Consider the following 18,841-nt stretch of genomic DNA (forward strand, 5'->3'; position numbering starts at 1 on the left):
ATTTTTTTAAAGGAATCTCTACTCCCCAATGTGGGGCTTGAACCACAGCCCTGAGATCAAGCATCACATGCTCTACCCACTGAACTAGCCAGGCATGTCTCCTTGATTCTTTGAGTTAAACACTCACTGAAACACTCAAATCCTAGTGAGTAGATTACACCTCAGTATTTCATGGTAATGGCAATATGTCAGCAGCACTAACATGCAGTGTGACCATCTACACAAGGCAATTCTCCCAGTCATTTTTTTCTTTAAAGATTTTATTCTGGGGGGTGCTTGGGTGGCTCAGTCAGTTAGGCATCTGCCTTCAGCTTGGGTCATGGTCCTGAGGTCCTGGGGTTGAACCCCATGTCAGGCTCCCTGTTCAGCAGGGAGTCCGCTTCTCCCTCTGCTTCTGCTCCTCCCTTCTGGTCATGCTATCTCTTGCCATGTCTCTCTCTCAAATAAATAAATTAAATATTTGAAAAGAAAAAAAAAATGTTTTATTTATTTGAGAAAAAGTGCACACAGAGGAAGAGGGAGCTTGACATGGGGCTCAATCCCCGGACCCTGATGGAACCAATGACCTAGGCCAAAAGCATATGCTTAGTCAACTGAGCCACCCAGGAACCCTCTAGCCAGACTTTCTATAGCTGTTAATATAGTAAGTTTACAGTACCAGGCAAGATGTCATCACCATCAATGTCAATATACAGGTGACTCTTCAATGCCCCTACCTTGGGGACAAATTTTTAGCCTAACATTCAAAGTTTTCCATAGTTCTGCCTCAAACTGCCTTTCACTCCTGTTTTACTAAGTTTATCTTGCACCTTCCACTTTGGATGCCTTTGCTTATTCCAAGAGTTGGCAACTGGAGTCATCTCCCACCTCACCCCCTTCAAACCCTGCCCAGAGTCTGCTTCTGTAAAGGCTGTGGGCTAACAATTTTTACATTAAAAAAGGGAGGGGAGGGAGCGCCTGGATGGTTCAGTCAGTTAAGTGACTGCCTTCAGCTGGGGTCATGATCCCAGGGTGCTGGGATGGAGCCCCACATTGGGCTCCCTGCTCAATGGGGAGTCTGCCTCTCCCTCTCCCTAATCCCCCAACCCTGCCATTTGTGCTCTCTCTCAAATCAATAAATATTTTTTTTGTTTAATTATAAATAAATAAATAAATAAATAAATAAATAAGGAAATAGATAGATAGATAGATAGATAGATAGATAGATAGATAGATAGATAGAGGAAGACATATGACAGAAACCACGTATCCCACAAAGCCAACATGTACCCTTCATAGAAAGTTTGCCTACTCTTGGCTTACTCCACTTCTCAGGACCTCAAATTATTTCCTTTATCCCATTTCTCCATATCTACCAATCCAAGATCTACTCATCCATCAAAATATAGCTGAATATTTAGGGAAGCCTTTCTTGCTACCTTCAATGATATACCTTCTTTCTCTTTTAAATTTATCTCCTCTGCCTCCCTTTGCATAATGTATCCCTTTCGAAGAGATAAGTTTCCAAACACTAAATTGTGGGATACCTGTGGCTCAGCTGTTAAGTGTCTACCTTCAGCCCAGGGCCTGATCCTGGAGACCTAGGATGGAGTCCTGCATCGGGCTCCCTGAATGGAGCCCGCTTCTCCCTCTGCCTGTGTCTTGTCTCTGCCTCTCTCTCTCTCTGTCTCTCATGAATAAATAAATAAAATCCTTAAACACACACACACACAAAATAGAGATGCAAGGTCTGACAAAAAGGCTACTGCATTAACCTAATTATGTTGCTGCTTCCTGTCTTGCCCCTTCAAATCCATCTTCATTTGACCACTAGAAAACTCTAGAACACAATGTTAACTATGTCATTCCCTCTTCCTTTCTTTTGCTATTAACTATAGAATAAAATCCAAGCATAAAAATAAATCCCTGACCCCTGCCTGCTTCTCTAATCTTATCTCCTGCCATTCTTCCCCTAGTACATTATACTCCAGTAACATAACTGCTTTTAGTACCTCCAAACCTGATCCAGTCTTAACTTCCCCCCATCTCCTACCCCTTCTTTACTTGGGTTGCATGCTTTGCTGGTAAGAGTACAAAACTGATATACTATCTCCAGAGAGTAACGTAGTAACATCTATCAAAATTATACAAAGTGTAGGGGCCCCTGGGTGGCTCAGTTAAGCAGCTGCCTTCAGCTCAGGTCATGATCCCAGCATCCTGGGATCCAGTCCTGCACTGGGCTCTCTGCTCAGTGGGTAGTCTGCTTCTCCCTCTGCCTCTCCCCTCCCCGCCCCCCCTAATGCTTGCTTGTGGTCCCTCTCTTGCTCAAATAAATAAAATCTTTTAAAAAATTACACAAAGTGTATTCTCCCTCCCCAGCAATTCTACTTCTAGGAATTTAATTCCACAGATTTATGAAATGACATTTTTAACCAAATTATGCAGCTTTGTTTCTAACAGAAAGACTGGCATCTAGATGTCCATCCATAATGGACTATAGGGGAAAAAAGTATGGTGCACCCATACAATAAAACACAATGCAGGGATACCTGGGTGGTTCAGGAGTTGAGCATCCACCTTTGGCTCTGGACGGGATTCCGGAGCCCTGAGATCAAGTCCCACATCAGGCTTCCTACATGGAGCCTGCTTCTCCCTCTCCCTGTGTCTCTGCCCCTCTCTATGTGTCTCTCATGAATAAATAAAATCTTTTAGAAAATAAATAAAAATAAATGGATTATGTAAATACATTGCCAGTCCAAAAATTAATTTTCTAAAAAGATGTTGGAAAAGAAAAAACTGGGACGCCTGGGTAGCTCAGTGGTTGAGCATCTGCCTTTGGATCGGAGCGTGATCCCAGAGTCTCAGGATCGACTCCCACATCAGGCTTCCTGCATGGAGCCTGATTCTCCCTCTGCCCCTGTCTCTGCCCCTGTCTCTGCCTCTCTCTGTGTGTGTCTCTCCTGAATAAATAAATAAAATCTTTTTTTTTTTTTAGAGAGTTTTTTTTTTTTTTTTTTTTTTTATGATAGTCACAGAGAGAGAGAGAGAGGCAGAGACACAGGCAGAGGGAGAAGCAGGCTCCATGCACCGGGAGCCCGACGTGGGATTCGATCCCGGGTCTCCAGGATCGCGCCCTGGGCCAAAGGCAGGCGCCAAACCGCTGCGCCACCCAGGGATCCCAATAAATAAAATCTTAAAAAAAAAAAAAGAAATCAAGAGTATCTTAGGAAATCAATGACCTTTAGCTACTGTTAATAATTTACTCCTTTTTTTAATAAAGTAGGCTCCACACCCAGCATGGAGCCCAACTCAGAGCTTGAACTCACAACCCAGACATCAACAAATGAACTGACTCAAGTTGGATGCCCAACTGACTGAGCCACCTAGGTGGCCCAGGTCCACCTTCTTGTATCATTAACTGTGTCTGTCTTTCTAGGAGAAAATAAATATTAGACCCTTCAAATAAATGATTTATTGAACTCAACTATCAGAGTAAAGAGAACCAGGAGACCAAACTGGCAAGTGAACTAAAATAATGCACAAAAATAGGACAATCAGGAGTTGATTTTAGGATCTCAAGTTACTATTTAATAACTATGGTTTTTAGGGAGACTGATTTATCACATCATTCCTCAGCATCCAACAGCCACAAAACTAGCATGGGGTGGGTGGGGAATGTGGGTGGTTCAGTTAACTAAAGGTCTGCATTCGGCTCATGTCACACTCCAGGATCAAGCCCTGCATCAGGCTCTCTGCTGAGAGTCTGCTTCTCCCTCTTCCTGACCTTCCCCCACCGCCAGCTCATGCTCTCATTCTCAAATAAATAAAATCTTAAAAAAAAAAAAAAAAAAAAAAACAACCTAGCATGGACTATTTAAAGACTCATAGAAAGTTCACAGCAAGCCAAGTGTTATGTCCACAGCTGTAGCTAGGTGCTCAGCAGCTGAGGCATGTTTTGGCATTCCACTTTCTTCCTGAAAAATTCCCTACACCTCCACTGATTGAGCTAGAATCTCTGCTTAACTGTTTCCCAACACAACTCTCTCCAACAGAATCAACATTTCAAGGAAAAAAGATGGCATTACCATCCATATTTACTTAAAACCCAGTTTTCAAGGCTTTCATTGAACAAAGTGTTAGGACACAGAAGAAAATATAAGCTGAAGATCTCTGAGGACAGGGACTGAATCTTTCTCTCCTTGGCAGCCCCATGGCATTTATTACAGTCCCTGCATCTATCTAAGAGCACCACGATATGGTGGTTAAATAAATGGCTTCCCCTAGACTAGGAAAGGGCTGTATCTATACTGCTTAATTTTAAAACTAGATTCATGTATTACTCACGTAAATCAAAGTAAATATGAATAAAGGGGGACCCTCTGTCTTTGTGTGTACTATAGTAGTACTGGCCACTTTACTGTTCAGTCTCATATTACATTCCTTCTTCTTTATTCCTATACAATCATTTTTCCTGCAAACTTGGCTTTCATGAACAGCTATGGAACCAACTAAAAATGGAGATTATAAAATCATGCATGTAAGAACACATGGTGGTTTTATACATGCTTTTATAGTCCCTCAGTCAATTCTCTTCTCAGTAGACAAAGATAAGGCTGTCCTTATTTTACAGATGAAACAAACTCAAAATCCAAATATGAACAGCCCAATGTTACACTGCTTCTGAGCTGGAGGTGAAAGGAAGCCTAGGGATAAAGACTTATGTCTTCACTCACTACACTTTTTCTTTTTTTAAGATGTATTTATTTAGGGACACCTGGGTGACTCAGTGGTTGAGCACCTGCCTTCGGCTCAGGTTGTGATCTCAGAGTCCTAGAATCAAATCCCGCATGGGGCTCCCTGTGGGGGGCCTGCTTCTCCCTAAGTCTATGTCTCTGCCTCTCTCCTTGGGTCTCTCATGAATAAATAAGACCTTTAAAAATAAATAAATAAAAACAATAAAGAGACCAGGAAGACACCCATGGAACTAGAGGTGGCGATTCACCAAATTAGAATTACTCTAACCAGGCGCATGTAAAATCTTTGGAAAAGGTATGCGCTAACCTGATGAGAGGTGCAAAGGAAAAGAATCTCAAAGTGAAAGGACCAGTGTGGATGCCTACTAAGACTCTGAGAATCACTACAAGAAAGACTCCTTGTGGTGAAGGTTCTAAGACAGGATCATTTTCAGATGAGGACCCACAAGTGACTCCTTGATCTGCACAGTCCTGAGATTGTTAAGCAGACTACCTCCATCAGTATTGAGCCCGCAGTTGAGGTTGAAGTCACCATCACAGATGCTTTTTTTTTTTTAAGACTTTTTTAAAAAGATTTATTATGAGAGACAAAGAGAGAGAGGCAGAGACACAGGCAGAGGGAGAAGCAGGCTCCTCGAAGGGAGCCAGATGTGGGACTTGATCCTGAATCCCAGGATCACACCCTGAGCCGAAGGCAGACACTCAACCGCTGAGCCATCCAGGCATCCCAATCACAGATGCTTAAATCAACCTTTCTTAATAAATTGATTGTCTGTTGAAATAAATAAATAATAAATTAATTAATTAATAAATGAATGAATGAATAAATAAATAAATTTGAAAGCTATTCATCTGAAGGGCACCTGGATGGCCCATTTAGGCAAGTGTCCAACTCCTGGTTTTGGCTCATGTCACCAGATCGAGCTCCATGTCTCACTCCTCTCCCTCCACCCCACCAACCTTGCTTGCACATGCTCACTCTTAAAAAAGAAAAGCCTTACTACCTACATATATAAATAAATAATAAAGTATTTACAAAAAACAAAACTATTCATCTGAAAAAAATAAAAACTACATCTGGAGTAAGGAAGATAACTTCAATGGCTGAGAGTCAATCAAATGTCCTCTCAAAAGGTGAACAAAAATACTGAGATGTACTTGAAATTAAGAATTTCTTTTTTTTTTTTTTTTTTTAAACTATGTCTGCCCTTCTTTTTAAGATTTTATTTATTCAGGAGAGACATAGAAGGCAGAGACATAGGCAGAGGGAAAAGCAGAATCCTTGCAGGAGCCCAATGTGGGACTCAATTCCAAAACTTCACCATCAGGCCCTGAGCCAAAGGCAGATGCTCAACCACTGCACCACCCACATGTCCCTGAAATTAAGAATTTCAAGTTATTTTGAAATTTTACCAAGATAGAAGCACCAAGAAAACAATGAAACCATACAAGAGTTGTTTTTTCACCAAAAGCTTTTTTGGGTGAAAAAGCTTTATATGATAAATTTGTTCCTTAAAGTATACATCACATTCTCTTAAGTTGAATTGCATTTAAATGATTGAGGAGCTACAAAAAGTAACTTTTAAACACAATATATTGACCACATACCCTCACAGACTAAACACAACATACAACCTAGACACAAACAGATTTACCAATTGAATTCCACTTAGTTGCTATTCCCCAGAAATTAACAATTCTGGAGCTATTTTCTGAGTACCCTAGGAAATAAGTAATTTGTGCATTACATGAGTCAGGCTTACTACCCCTTGGCAAGGGAAGGGTTTTACAAACAAAAAGGAGAAAGGCTAAATTAACTTTTGGGGTGGAAACATTAGTATACTCATGGTATCTATTATTTACAGATACAAGTAGAAAAAAGTTAGATGTGTGTATATGTAAATATATGTATATGTATCCATTTCCTAGCTCTGTCCATTAAAACAATCTAGAAGCAATGATATAGCAATGAGCACACACAACACCTAGATATTGATTTCAAAACAATCTTCTCCATTAACAAGAATTATGAGAAACATCCTGGAGAAATGGCTGATTTCAAGGCTCAGGTAGAAAGGGAAGATAATAAATATTAAGAAAAATAAGGGCGGGGGGCACCTGGGTAGTTCAGTGGTTGAGCATCTGCCTTTGGCTCCGGTCCTGGTCCTGGGATCAAGCCCCACATCGGGTTCACCACAGAGAGCCACTTCCCTTCCCCCTCTGCCTAGGTCTCTTGAGTCTCTGTCTCTCATAATGAATAAATAAATGAATGAATGAATGAATGAGAAAAGGGGTGCCAGGGGCACTGGATGGCTCAGTTGGTTAAGCATCTGACTTCAGTTCAGGTCATGATCTCAGGGTCCTGGGATTGAGCCCCACATGGGGCCCTGTGAGCAGCCAGGAGTCTGCTTCTCCCTCTCTCTATGCCTTCCCCCAGCTCATGCTAGCTTGCTTGATAGCTCTCAAATAATGTTTTAAAAATAATAAATAAGGGGGATCCCAGGCTGGCTCAGGGGTTTGGCGCCTGCCTTCGGCCCGGGGCCTGATCCTGAGGTCCCAGAATTGAGTTCTGCGTCAGGCTCCCTGCATGGATTCTGCCTCTCCCTCTGTCTGTGTCTCTGCCTCTCTCTCTCTGTCTCTCATAAATAAAAAAAAATAAAATCTTAAATAATAATAATAAATAAATCTTAAAAATAAAATTAAAAATAAATAAATCTGGGATTCCCTGGGTGGCTCAGAAGGTTTGGCACCTGCCTTTGGCCCAGGGCGTGATCCTGCTGACCCGGGATCGAGTCCCAGGTCAGGCTCCCTGCATGGAGTCTGCTTCTCCCTCTGCCTGTCTCTGCCTCTCTCTCTCTCTGTGTCTCTATGAATAAATAAAATCTTTAAAAATAAATAAATAAATAAATAAATAAATAAATAAATAAATAAATAACGTACACAATAAATAACAGCCTACAACCTACTAAAATAAGAACCAACATTAATATATGTAAATAAATATGGTTAAGGAAATGCTCTGTAATAGAATATTAACTAGTAAATAAAGAATTAATAGAACTAGAAAATCCTAGTCCAAATATCATAGTAAAAATTGACTCAGGCAAGCATTATCAAAATAGATGCTAAAACTAGTAGGCAAAAGTTTGATAACAAGATATTTATATATACTCAGTATCTCCATCTCCCCCCCACACATTAATTCTTACTCATTAAAAAGGAAAAAATATTAACTCTATAGTGGAGAAACCAAGCAAAGTTTGATAACAAGATATTTATATAAATTCAGTATCTCCCCACATTAATTCTTACTCATTAAAAAGGAAAAAATATTAACTCTATAGTGGAGAAACCAAGCAGACAATGTCTTAAATAAGTGATCAAACATCAATAGTCCTGGGCAAATGAACATCATGTGCCTCCTGATATGGTGCACAGAGAAGGATCTAATTTCACTTTGTGATACTCCTGCCAATATGTATAATCTGAATTTATTCATAAGGAAAACAAATTCAAATTGAGGGACATTCTACCAAAAAAAAAAAAAAAAAAAAAAGGCCTACATTGTTAAAAAGACTCAAGGTCACAAAAGATAAGACCAAAGGATTCTTCCAAATTGAAGGAGACTATAGAGACAGGAAAACTAAATATGATATATATCCTGGATTGGATCCTAGACTAGAAAAAAACGTTTTTTCCTATAAATAACATTATTGGGATAAATGGCAAAATTCAAATACTATTATTAGATAATACTATTATATCAAGAGTATTTCTAGATTTTGATGAGTATATTGTGGTTATATAAGAGAATGGCCTAGTTTATAGGAAATATACATTATATGATTTAGGGTAAAGAGTTATCACAGCTATAACTTACGTTAAAAGGGTTAAGGGATCCCTGGGTGGCTGGGATCCCTGGGTGGCGCAGCGGTTTGGCGCCTGCCTTTGGCCCAGGGCGCGATCCTGGAGACCCGGGATCGAATCCCACATCAGGCTCCCGGCACATGGAGCCTGCTTCTCCCTCTGCCTGTGTCTCTGCCTCTCTCTTTCTCTCTGTATGACTATCATAAATAAATAAAATTAAAAAAAAAAAAAAAAAGGGTTAAGAAAAGTAATAATACACAGTATAAACAGAAACAGAAAAATAGTAAAGTGTTGACATCTGAGGAATTAAGGTAAAGAACAAAGAGTAATTTTTTTTTCCCCAAAGATTTTATTTATTTATTCACGAGAGACACAGAGAGAGAGAGAGAGGCAGAGACATAGGCAGAGAGAGAAGGAGGCTCCATGCAGGAAGCTTGATGTAGGACTGGACCCCCCAACTCCAGGATCATGCTCTGGGCCAAAAGCAGGTGCTCAATCGCTGAGCCACCCAGGCGTCCCAGTTTTGCAACTTTTTCTTAAGTAAAATTGTGGGGCAGCCCCAGTGGCTCAGCGGTTTAGCACTGCCTTCAGCCCCGGGTGCGATCCTGGAGATCCGGGATTGAGTCCTGTGTCGGGCTCCCTGCATGGAACCTGCTTCTCCCTCTGCCTGTGTCTCTGCCTCTCTCTCTCTCTCTCTCTCTCTCTGTGTGTGTGTGTGTGTGTGTGTCTCATGAATAAATAAATAAAATCTTAAAAAATAAAAAATAAATAAATAAATAAATAAATAAATAAATAAAATTGTGGCAAAGTACAAACTTAAAAAGAGTACAAAAAGTTTTTTATAATGCAAATCACCATCCTTGTATATGTTTGTGTTTTTCTAAAGCACCTTATAGTATCATGTAACATACTTAAGAAGAGGTTAAGAGTATAGACAAAACCACTTAGCCAGAGAGGCACCTGGCTAGGTGGGGTGATCCTGGAGTTTTCAGGGATCAAGTCCCACATCCAGCTCCCTGAGAGGGAGCTTCTCCCTCTCCCTTTGCCTATGTCTCTGCCTCTCTCTGTGTCTCTCATGAATAAATAAATAAAATCTTAAAAACAAAACAAAACAAAAAAAACAAAGAAACAAAAACCACTTCTCCAGACCAACCTACCAAGGGAAAACTAAGGTGAAGCATACAAAAACTGGAGCTGCTGACCCTAAGCAGCTGGAGAATGAATGCTGGAGAAACTAAAACCAACATCACCTCTTCCCCTACCTCCTTACCACTTAGAACTTCCTTCTCCTAAACCACCCCTACCTTTACTCTCAGTCATAAAGAGGACTTGCTTTATGCCTACCTTTACTCCCTTCAAGGTTGGCTCCAATTCCCTAGAGGGAAATAAACTCAAAGATATAATCACTTCCTCAATATTAAGGAGCAAAAAGCCTTGCCACATTTTTGGTGAAGAAAAATGTCACTAGTATTTTAGATTTTATAGAGAGGAGAGGCACAGAGCAGGTGGTGGTAAGAAGAGTGTAAAAACTAGCTTTAAAAAATACATAGGAGAGGATCCCTGGGTGGCGCAACGGTTTAGCACCTGCCTTTGTCCCAGGGCGTGATCCTGGAGACCTGGGATTGAATCCCAAGTCGGGCTCCGGGTGCATGGAGCCTGCTTCTCCCTCTGTTTCTCCCTCTGCCTATGTCTCTGCCTCTCTCTCTCTCTCTCTCTCTCTCTCTCTGTGACTATCACAAATAAATAAAAATTAAAAAAAAAGAAAAGATAACTCTAAGTCATTTCAGGGCAGAAAGTTATCTGCTATATTTAAAAATAAATAAATAAAAAAAACAAAATAAATTAAAAATAAATAAATAAATAAATAAAAATAAAAAATACATAGGAATTACAGAAAACTATATTAGTGTAGTTCTAGGGATATAAGGTAAAAGTGAATAAATCTGTGCCGTCCAATGTCTGTTCTCATGTGTCTTTGAAAAATTAAAAGCAGGCATGAACTCTGCATGGAGATGGCTAAGTTAACAAAGGAATAAGGTAAACATTTGTAAGAGAGGAAAAGGTCAAAGTAGTGTGTCAAGGGAGCTGTGCTATGCCTAGTATTAACATTGCAGTTGAGCTGCTGGGGAGGTCAGATTACATATTTGTCACCATCAGCTAATTTAATTGAAAGGTCTAGCCGACTCCAAAGGTATAAATCCAGACAAAAGGATACATAGCTCTGGGTTATTCTAAATTTTACTTTGATTTCTGCATTTAATTATGGCAATACAAAATAGAAGAGTAGAACCAAATCTTAAAGAGCCACATTCAAAACTAAAGGTTCACTGTGTAAGTCCATATACTATGTTGGATGATCCATATTTGACAGCTCCTCATGGGGCCATGCAAAATTAATATGGACATTTTTGGGGCTTTTGATGTTCACAGCCGTCATCTGTTTTCACTGCTAAGATCAGGAAACATATGGGATAAATTGGTAAAGGATGCTGAGAATTCCTGTTGCCTTTTTTAAAAAATTCATCTCTAAGGCTAATTCAGGATACCTCAGAACAATATCAAGACCACCTAATATAGTAGTGTTCTCTAGATGATATTCCAATTCCTAGGACTTTTTTTTAATAAGAGAAGACGCTAGGGCAAGAAAGTTGCTGAAGAAAGATGACAGGAAATCATGTATCTTCAGGGAATAGGGGGATCCAAGGAATACATGTCTAAAAACCTCCAGTCAGTAAAAAGGAACAGGGGGTTAGTAAAAAACAGTGGGTTTTAGACTCAAGTCTCAATGTAAAATGAGTGAACTCAACACGAGAATTGAACTAAGTTTGAATAGTGCATCTGCTACTGATTTAACTGTGTGACCTTGGGCAATTTATGTAAGTTCTCTGAGCCTTACTTCCTCATCTGTAAAACAGAGATGCTAACTCCCTCCCGAGGTTGTTCCAAGAATTACATTAGATAACATATATGAAAAACACCCTTCAGAAAACCTAGCAAAGACCCTCTTTTTAAAGAATTTGACTGGACTTAAAAGTCCAGCTCACTTGACATATCTGCAATGGACTCATTTCACAAGTTTAATTTATGGTACCCCAGCCTCTATAATTTCAGATAGCCTCAAGGCCTTCAAGGAGCTAGAGACAGAAACCAGAGATGAAGGCAAAAAGCTACTTAACCAGCCATAATAAAACCCAGAGACAGGACCTGTCACTTGTACATATACTAGTTCATATTGCACATGGGGCCAGTCAGTACAGGGATAATAATAAGGCCTCTCTTCTTGCTAATCTTACCAAAGCAAAAACAATAACCAGGGAGATACTGTCCCTCATTAAGCCTTCAAGCTTTCACAAATTTGAAGTAAATCTTTATAATTCAGTGACTGTTTCTTTACTATTAGGTTCAAAACTATACGTTAAGGAATGAGGATAAAACTAGCAAGTGAGAAATCTTTTTTCCACAGCTCTTTCCTCTCATTTTTTTCTTTATCCTGGAAGAGGTATGAACTTAGTGAATTAACTTATCTTGATCCTAGTGCTGCATTCATTTCTTGTATACTATCTTTTAAATGACCTTTTTGGGGACACCTGGGTAACTGGGCGATTGAGCGGCTGCCTTTGGCTCAGGGCATGATCCTGGGATCCTGGATGGAGTCCTACATGGAGCTCCCATGGGGTTCCCAGTGGGGAGCCTGCTTCTCTCTCTGCCTGTGTCTCTGCTTCTCTGTCTCATGAATAAATAAATATATCTTTCAAAAAAAATTTTTAATTACTCTACCAAAATAAATTAACTAAAAAAAATAAAAATAAATTAACGAATTAATTAATTAATTAATCTCTACACCCAACGTGGGACTCCAGCCTACAACTCTGAGATCAAGAATCGCATGCTCCACTAACCAAGCCAGCCAGATGCCCCAGTCAACACACTGTTTTTATTTTTTTATTTTATTTTTTTTTTAAGATTTTATTTATTTATTCATGAAAGACAGAGAGAGAGAGAGAGGCAGAGACACAGGCAGAGGGAGAAGCAGGCTCCATGCAGGAAGCCTGACATGGGACTCGACCCCGGGGTCTCCAGGATCACGCTCTGGGCTGAAGGCAGCATGCCACCCAGGCTGTCCCAGTCAACACATTTTAAATAAGAGCTATCATAATGTTAAGAGCTCAAGCTCTGCTGTCCAAAAGATCTAGATTTTTAATCTAGGCTTGGTCATTTATTAGTTCTATAACTTCTGAGTCAATCACCTAATTTGTAAAATCAGGATACACACCCACCTAAAAGACTGGAGGATTACAAGGCAAAAGGTAAGTGCGTGATATCTGTCCCAAAATAAACATTCAGGGGATCCCTGGATGGCTCAGCAGTTTAGCCCCACCTTTGGCCCAGGGCATGATCCTGGAGACCCAGGATTGAGTCCCATGCATGGGGCCTGCTTCTCCCTCTGCCTGTGTCTCTGCCTCTCTCTCTCTCTGTGTGTCTCTCATGAATAAAATAAAATCTTTAAAATAAAAAAATAAGCATTCATTATTAGTTATTATCATTATTAGGCAAGAATTATCATTTATAGATTAAACAAAGTCTCAGAACTTGAAAAACTACCCAGAACTGGGGCTCCAACCCAAATTTGCCTGCAAATTCTTTTTCCATTATGATCAACAACCTGTCTTATGTATCTCTGCCTTTTTGAATAGGCTCCTAATTGCAATTTAACTGGTCTTAATTGTGTGGTCATAGATTATGATGCTTCTAACTTTTGTGGGTTTTTTTTTTTTTCCTCATGCAACAGTTTGGAGGAAAATGACTAAATGCATCAGTGTGGCATAATAGATAAGGACCACAGGAGAGGATAAGATGCTCTCACTGTCAGTGTGCTTACCTGGGGTAGCCTTCCACCTTTCCATCTGATTTGTTGTTTTTAAAAATCTGCTTACAAGGGATGCCTGTGTGGCTCAGTTGGTTTAGCATCTGCCTTTGGCTCAGGTCATGAGCTCAGAGCCATGCCTCAGGCTCCCTGTTCAGTGGGGGGGGGGGGGGGGGGGGTGTCTGCTTCTCCCTCTCCTGCCACTCCCCCTGCTTGTACTGGGGCACACATGCAGGCATACTCTCCTCTCAAATAATAAATAAAAATCTTAAAAAAAAAAAAAATCTTTAATAAATAAAGAAGGAAAATAAAATAAAATCTGCTTACAAGGGAGTGGCTAGCCAGCTCAGTTGGAAGTGGAAGTCATGAATTTGAGGCCCATGTTGGGTGTAGAAGTTAAATATATAACTTTAGGGATCCCTGGGTGGCGCAGCGGTTTGGCGCCTGCCTTTGGCCCAGGGCGCGATCCTGGAGACCCGGGATCGAATCCCACGTCGGGCTCCCGGTGCATGGAGCCTGCTTCTCCCTCTGCCTGTGTCTCTGCCTCTCTGTGTGTGTGTGCGCGCGACTATCATAAATAAATAAAAAAAAAAATTTTATATAACTTTATTATTTTTTTAAGATTTTATTTATTTATTCAGGAGAGACGGGGGGGGGGGGGGGGGGGGCAGAGGCACAGGCAGAGGGAAAAGCAAGTACCAAGCAGGGAGCCTGACATGGGATTCGATCCCGGGTCCCCAGGATCATACCCTGGGCTGCAGGCGGCGCTAAACCACTGCGCCACTGGGGCTGCCCATAAATAAACTTTAAAATCTGTTTATAAATTGGGCTCAGACAAGTATCTTTGTTTGAAGAATGTACAGGATGAGTGAGCTCTGAGTGAAAGTTTGAGATGTTAGGCTATTAACAAAGTATACAAGCTTCAATCATAGTCATGGTACCAGCAAGAAAGATAGCATACTCCAGAGTAAGGATAATTCAAGGAGGGTTTTTTTTTTTTCAAGGAGGGTTTAAAAACAGGATTATAAAGGTAGATAAACACAAGGGATAGTTGTAGTATCCTGAGACTTGAGAGAACACTACTAAGCCAGAGGAACAAAGCAAATAAAAAAAACTTTCCAAATCCAGAAGGAGTAAGTCGTCCTAGAGTGGATCTCCTTTAGAGGAATAGCAATCTTCATTCAAAGTACACAACCATAAATAAATAAATAAATAAATAAATAAATAAATAATAAAATAAAATAAAATAAAATAAAATAAAATAAGAGTACACAACAAGCTAGAGACAACACCCATAGGAAGGGATCAGGGAAATGAAAATTCCCTAACCTCAGACAGGAAGGAAGCTCTTGATATAGTCCCTATAGGTAAGTTGGCCTCTCAGAGCAGAAAACAGGCAACAAATGGAGAGAAGAGGGACGCCTGAGTGGCTCGGCAGTTGAAGGCCTGCCTTTGGCTCAAGGTGTGATCCTGGATTCCCAGGTTCCCACATCAGGCTCCTTGCATGGAGCCTGCTTCTCTGTCTGCCTGTGTCTCTGCCTTTCTCTCTCTCATGAATAAATAAAATCTTTAAAAAAAAAAAAAAAATGGAGAGAAGACCAAATGGAAGGTACCTAATTCAATCTCCAGGAAGTCTTTCTGGTATACTTTCACAACTCTTCTTTTATGTTATTGGTCAAATGCCAGATAAGGAAAGTGTTACTGAACATGACAATTCTCACCCCTTTTAAATAGTAATGCACAGGGCCTATCTACCATATTTGTTTTGTTTTGTTTTGTTTTTCTACCATATTTGTAATCAAGTTGTCACTAGTAAGTATGGTCATTTACCATTTTATTTGTAACTGTTAGAATTTCTTGAAGGTCCAATGACTTCAATACCTTTCTCCATGCTTATGGACCTTCCACTTACCTTGTTAGGCAAAGCAAGATCACAAAAATGCAGATACTAAAACTCTTAAGGAACTTACATTTAGGAGTTTATATTCTTAGATAACTAAGAAGGCAGAATGAGGTAAGTGTCATCAGAGAGAAAAGAGCTGTGGTGCTGTGAAAAGTTCTGGAATAGGCTTCCTTGCCATCTGGCCCCTACCAGTAACAACTCCAGCCAGAACTCACTGTTATCCTATTAACAAGGTATGCAAGCTTTAATGGGGTTCCCTGCCAGTCCAGATCTGGAGAACTACTCACTAAACCCTCAAAAGAATCCAAGTATTCGGTCAATATCAAAAGAGGTCTACCTCTCCTCCTCCTGGAAAAAACCCCTCTCCTTAGGCCTGGTTCAAATGTCACCTCCTCACCTTACTTGGAACCTTAAAGAACAATTAGTTATTCCTACCATGTATTCCCAAAAGACTTTGTTTCGAGCACTTAAAGAACTTTATCCACAAAGAGGTGCCAAGGCCCCTACTAGGCTGTGAAATCCTAAGTCTTACTCATACCCTCTGCCATAAATGGCATCCAAAATAGTGGGTCAAGCACAATGTAAGTACTCTACATATATTACCGTATAATTACCATATATATTATCAATCATCACAAAACTGCAAATGAAGCAGAAACTCTCATCAACTCAATTTTAAGAGATGAGGAAAATCAAGTGCACGGAAAGGTTAAATAATGTACCCAAAGTCTCAAAGCTAATAGGATTGGACCCTAAGATTTCAACCTAGGCACAACTCCAGAAGTGAATCTCAACAGACCTCAGGGGTTGAGAAGGTCCCACTACAAGACCAATGGTCCCCATCCTCAAGATGCATAGTTATCATTCACACCAGGGTGTAAAAAGATGATACTGGAACTTCTACTTACATTTGTTTTAGCTCATCCTCTGCAAAATGTCTATTTTTGCACGTGTTATAAAATGTACATAAAATAGACTACAGTTAGCACTGTAATTGTAACTTAAAACATTCACATGTGTTCATACTCAACCCTATCTACTGATAGAACAGTAAAAACATTTGAAGCCAATGCTCTAGACTACTTCCCCCAAGGACTCTGAGCTCCTTCATTCTCTGCCCAGCACTTCAGTTAAACACATTAGCCAATCAAGACTATAGGTAAGCTCTTAGAGGCAAGTGCCTGCTTTATTCATCTTTGTAAGCTCTCCATTAGTACAGGCCCTAGTGCTTAGCAGATGGTCAATGCTGAATCCAACTGTATCATGGAAACCTCACTGAAAAAATCCTCGATATTTTAATGCAATTTATTATATGCTTCCAGATTAAAAGAAAAAGTGTATTAAGCATGCTAAGAATGTAAACTAGAATTCTATTAGGAACACTAAAATCAATCAGTCAATCTTTGTTACATAATAGAGCCAAAAATTGTACTTGAGGGTATATTTTAAACCGAAAATTGCATAAGGCAGATATGGACATAAAAAATTTAAGTTCATAAAACCCTTTCACTTTATGAGATGGTGCATCTTAGACCCTAAAGGGTCACCTCTGCCTCTCTTTCATTTTAAGTTTCGAGAGGAAAGGATCAAACTATCAAAAGCAGCAACTGCAGGCCTGACTATGAAGAGGCATTGCTGGATGTACCTACTTTGCATTTCTGTAATCCAACTTTTAATGAGTATCAAAGAGAGGAGGCATAAAGCCTCCCTTTTATATGAAAGACTGAAGGCTCTTGAGGCTAGATCACAGGGTTCCCGCCGTTCCTCAATTTCATCTGCTGCAAAATAGGCATATTCAAATACTTAACTCTTATTTATACTACCACCAGGATTAAATGAAGAGAAAACAGGCAAAATGGACTTACCTGCCTTGTCTTCCCTCTCCCCAAATCAAACTCAAAAGACTATGTTTGGTATATCCAGTTTTTTGCTATATTCCCAGGGCCGAGAATGGTACTTTTTACTTAATGATTTAATAAATATTACATGAATAGAATGCAAAACGCCCGATCAAAAAATGCTATCACTGCTATTGTAACCAGAAACAATTAAAATTTTATTGTTATTAAGAGATACCACCCCTCCCCCCCCCCCCCCAGGATCTCAAAATTTCTAGGAGGAACACTAGACAAATGCTGGAATGGAGAAATGGAAGTAAGAAAAACAAGTGGATCATCATAAAGCAGGACCAACCTAAGACAAAATCTTAAAACATCTGTTTAACAGCCAGAGCGCAATTTCGGGCTTTTCCGAGAGAGGTTCACCCTGGATAAGGTTTATCAGCGATTACAATAATAACAGTTTTCACCCTTGTGTATGTCCCAGCCTGGGCCAAGCGTTCTACTGGCCCCACAAAAGCCAAGAACCCTGGCGTGGGTTGTAGGGGTGGAAATACTCTTCACACCCCCATTCTGCAGAAGAAAGAACTGAGGCTCAGAAAGACCCAAGGTCACATCCCCTCAGCGGGGGAGCCAAGACGTGAACCCAGGCAGTCTGATCCCTGAGCCCGCACTCAACAGGCCCCCTCGGAGGCCATCCTCGCCTCCTCCACCATCCGCCACACACCCCTTGAAATTGGGCGTGTGTAATACTTCCCCAGAGTCGGACTTAGTGGCCCCAGCGCCGGGAGAACAAAACAATCCTTGTCCGCCGGTAAGTCGGACAGACTCCGGCAGGGCCTGGGCTCCGAGGCCGCGGTCCCCACAGCTTAGCTCACATCGCGAGCCCCGAGCCCTCGGAGAGACGCAGAGAGCGCCCGGACGGCCTCGCGCACCCGGGAAGGCCCGGCCCGCCGCGTGACCTTGGATCCGCCGCCCTGCCTCGAGCCTCAGTTTCCCCAACCCCGCCTCGCGCCGGGGGCCTCTCGGGAGCTCGCGCTTGTGGAGCAGAAGGCCCCTCACACGCCCCCCTCAGCCTCCCGCCTTCCCGCCCTGCTTACGCTGGAAGGCGGCCGCTCCAGGGACGCCCACCATCGCCAAGCGCCTCCACCGCGCGGCTCCCGCTTCCACCCGCGGCCCGGGTTCCTCACGGGCGCCGCCGCGGGACCTGAAGCCGCGACGCTCGCCAGCCACAGCACAGGCGCCGCCGCCGCCGCCGTTAGGCCGCGCGCCGCCCCGCCCCCCGGCTGGCTCCGCCCCGCCCGCCGGGCACGCCCCCGCCGCGCGCCCTCGCCCGCCGGACCAACGCACGCGGAAGCCCGGCCCCAAGGCCCCTCCAGCTAAGCCCCGCCTCCTGACCCGCCCCGCCCCTTCCGCGCGAACCTGAGGCCCTATCCCAGAGCATCCAGCTTCTCAGGCCCGCCCCTCCTGTGTCATGCGCGCCCGTCACGCGCCGGGCCCACTCGTCTGGCTCTGGGCTTCCGGCTGTGGCCCGGGCAGGGGCCGGGCCCTGAGGCGGAGGCGGGGCCCTAGGAGGCGGGGCTCAGGGGGGAGGGGACCGCGCGGCACCTGAGTTCTCCAGGTTAAGGCCTGCTCG

At 41.9% G+C, this 18,841-nt stretch overlaps 1 protein-coding gene across 4 annotated transcripts in view; it reads right to left on the reverse strand.

The window, feature by feature from the left end:
- The window catches only part of CBFA2T2 (CBFA2/RUNX1 partner transcriptional co-repressor 2), a 150,009-nt gene extending 131,492 nt beyond the window's left edge, over positions 1-18,517 (reverse strand). The window contains exon 1 of one of the 4 annotated variants that reach the window (XM_026009881.2): positions 18,306-18,517. In XM_026009881.2, coding sequence (XP_025865666.1) covers positions 18,306-18,339 — 34 coding nt within the window. In that variant the 5' untranslated portion in view covers positions 18,340-18,517. The remainder of the gene's footprint in view (positions 1-18,305) is intronic. The other 3 variants (XM_026009882.2, XM_072736103.1, XM_072736101.1) reach the window with 3 other exon arrangements.
- Positions 18,518-18,841: the final 324 nt, after the last annotated feature.

The sequence above is a fragment of the Vulpes vulpes genome, chromosome 14, assembly GCF_048418805.1.
Source record: "Vulpes vulpes isolate BD-2025 chromosome 14, VulVul3, whole genome shotgun sequence".
NCBI classification, from domain to species: domain Eukaryota; kingdom Metazoa; phylum Chordata; class Mammalia; order Carnivora; family Canidae; genus Vulpes; species Vulpes vulpes.